Genomic DNA, 1,673 nt, shown 5'->3' on the forward strand with positions numbered 1-1,673 from the left:
ACAATGTTGCAAAGAACGTTTTTTTATATTCTTATTTTTATAATCCGCACGCATATGCATTTGTACATCTACTACCGCGCGTTGCAATAATGCAGTATTTACATCATTTGTAATTAAATTATTTCGTTTTTCACACCATAATTTTATAGTTTTTAATAAAATCACACGTATAATTATTTTATAAATTACATTACGCGAATGTTCTGTACAATTGTGCCAATTTATATNAATATTCCAATTTTCGAAAAAATTTAACAATATTTTTGAAATATTACTTCTATATGCTCTAGTTTTCAGCAATTTATTACTAAAACGCATTATTTTTCTTTGGCAAACTGGAAATTCACTACTTTTAAAACTATTTTCACAATCACTACAAAAATTTACTTCTTTAAGTATTAATTTAATAATTTCGTCTTTACTATCTAATGAAGACGCGATAATAATTTCATCTGAAATTGTTTGTTCTAAAATAAGTTCGGACGGTTCATCGGTATATTCATTAACATTTATATTAACGTTACTTTCTANATATTGTTCTAAAGAAAAAAATATAGAATTATCTTCCGAAATTTCACAATTACCGCGTGTAACTGAAATCGTTCGAAAATTACTTACAAGCAATGTAAAAAATGATTCTTCGAATTGTTTTGGCGTTGGATTAATATTACGTACGGCATGGCNTCTTACTTGCCCGAAAAAATTTTCTAAAGGATCTTGATTACAAAATCGCGGATTGAATATATGAAAGCCATACTCATCACGAAGAGTTTTTCAAAGTATTTGGAAGCCATCGATCGTGAATGACCAGTTAACCAAAGAAGGTACAGATTTTACAACATTACAAGATACTTTTTCTATAAATTTCATTTTATGTAAAACACTCTTTGCACTCACCCAAAAGTTATGGTGTTTACTGTCTTCTGTCACTGGACATCTCAGTTCATTAATTTCGTCGTTTTTCCTGTTGTCTCCATTTACCGAATCAAATAAATCGTTGAAAAAATTTACAGCTTCCATTGTAGCTAGTCCTTCTTCCTCATTTATGAAGACATTTTCATCATTTATTGTTAACACCACTGTAAAATATGCAATATGCATTTATATAATCATTATATATATATTACAATAGACATTTACATAACCATCATTTAATAAAATCATTTAATAAATTGCATTATAAAATAACATATTTAATATTCTTATATNTCAATATTAAAGTTTTATCTTTATATTTAAAATTTTTACTATAAAAAAAAATCCGTAATATATTGAAATAAACTCAAAACTTTCTTTATTTGTATAATATGAATACTTACATTTTGATCTCGTAAACATTTCAATTGTGCTAGCCATTGTTCCACTCAACACTTGCGCTGCGTACTTAACTCGCATCTTCTTAATTTTATCCTCTATTATATGCGTAGGCGTAATTTTCCTCAAATGTGGTCGGGTTATATTCAAATGTTTGTCCATAATCCACGCTGTTTTAATTACATCCCACGATGCTATTTTTTCCATATTCTTCTCCAAAGCCAAATTTTTTGTCAATAAATTGTTCCTAATTCCTTTGATTAAATGTGGAGGATCAAACAACGGGATTATCTCCTTGCTCTCTACTTCAAAACTTTGACCTAAACAAATAAAGTAAAATTAAATAAGAAATATAAATA

At 27.6% G+C, this 1,673-nt stretch overlaps 1 protein-coding gene across 1 annotated transcript; it reads right to left on the reverse strand.

Moving 5' to 3' along the window:
• Positions 1-191: 191 nt before the first annotated feature.
• LOC109863134 lies at positions 192-1,628 on the reverse strand. Its single transcript, XM_020443327.1, has 2 exons — positions 1,320-1,628; positions 192-1,079 (listed from the first exon to the last, which is right to left on the reverse strand). Exons 1-2 carry the CDS (start codon positions 1,519-1,521, stop codon positions 775-777), a joined length of 507 nt encoding a protein of 168 aa, XP_020298916.1. The 5' UTR covers positions 1,522-1,628; the 3' UTR covers positions 192-774.
• Positions 1,629-1,673: the final 45 nt, after the last annotated feature.

Source organism: Pseudomyrmex gracilis, unplaced genomic scaffold (genome assembly GCF_002006095.1).
Source record: "Pseudomyrmex gracilis isolate BER0280 unplaced genomic scaffold, ASM200609v1 scaffold_3302, whole genome shotgun sequence".
In the NCBI taxonomy this organism is placed as follows: Eukaryota; Metazoa; Arthropoda; class Insecta; order Hymenoptera; family Formicidae; genus Pseudomyrmex; species Pseudomyrmex gracilis.

What these genes read in the sequence shown, in the direction of transcription:
- LOC109863134 (XM_020443327.1), bottom strand. Translation starts at nt 1,521, where the DNA reads ATGGAAAAAATAGCATCGTGGGATGTAATTAAAACAGCGTGGATTATG. An exon ending in AATGTTTACGAGATCAAAAT is followed by an intron (nt 1,080 to 1,319) that starts GTAAGTATTCAT and finishes CATATTTTACAG; the next exon opens with TGGTGTTAACAATAAATGAT.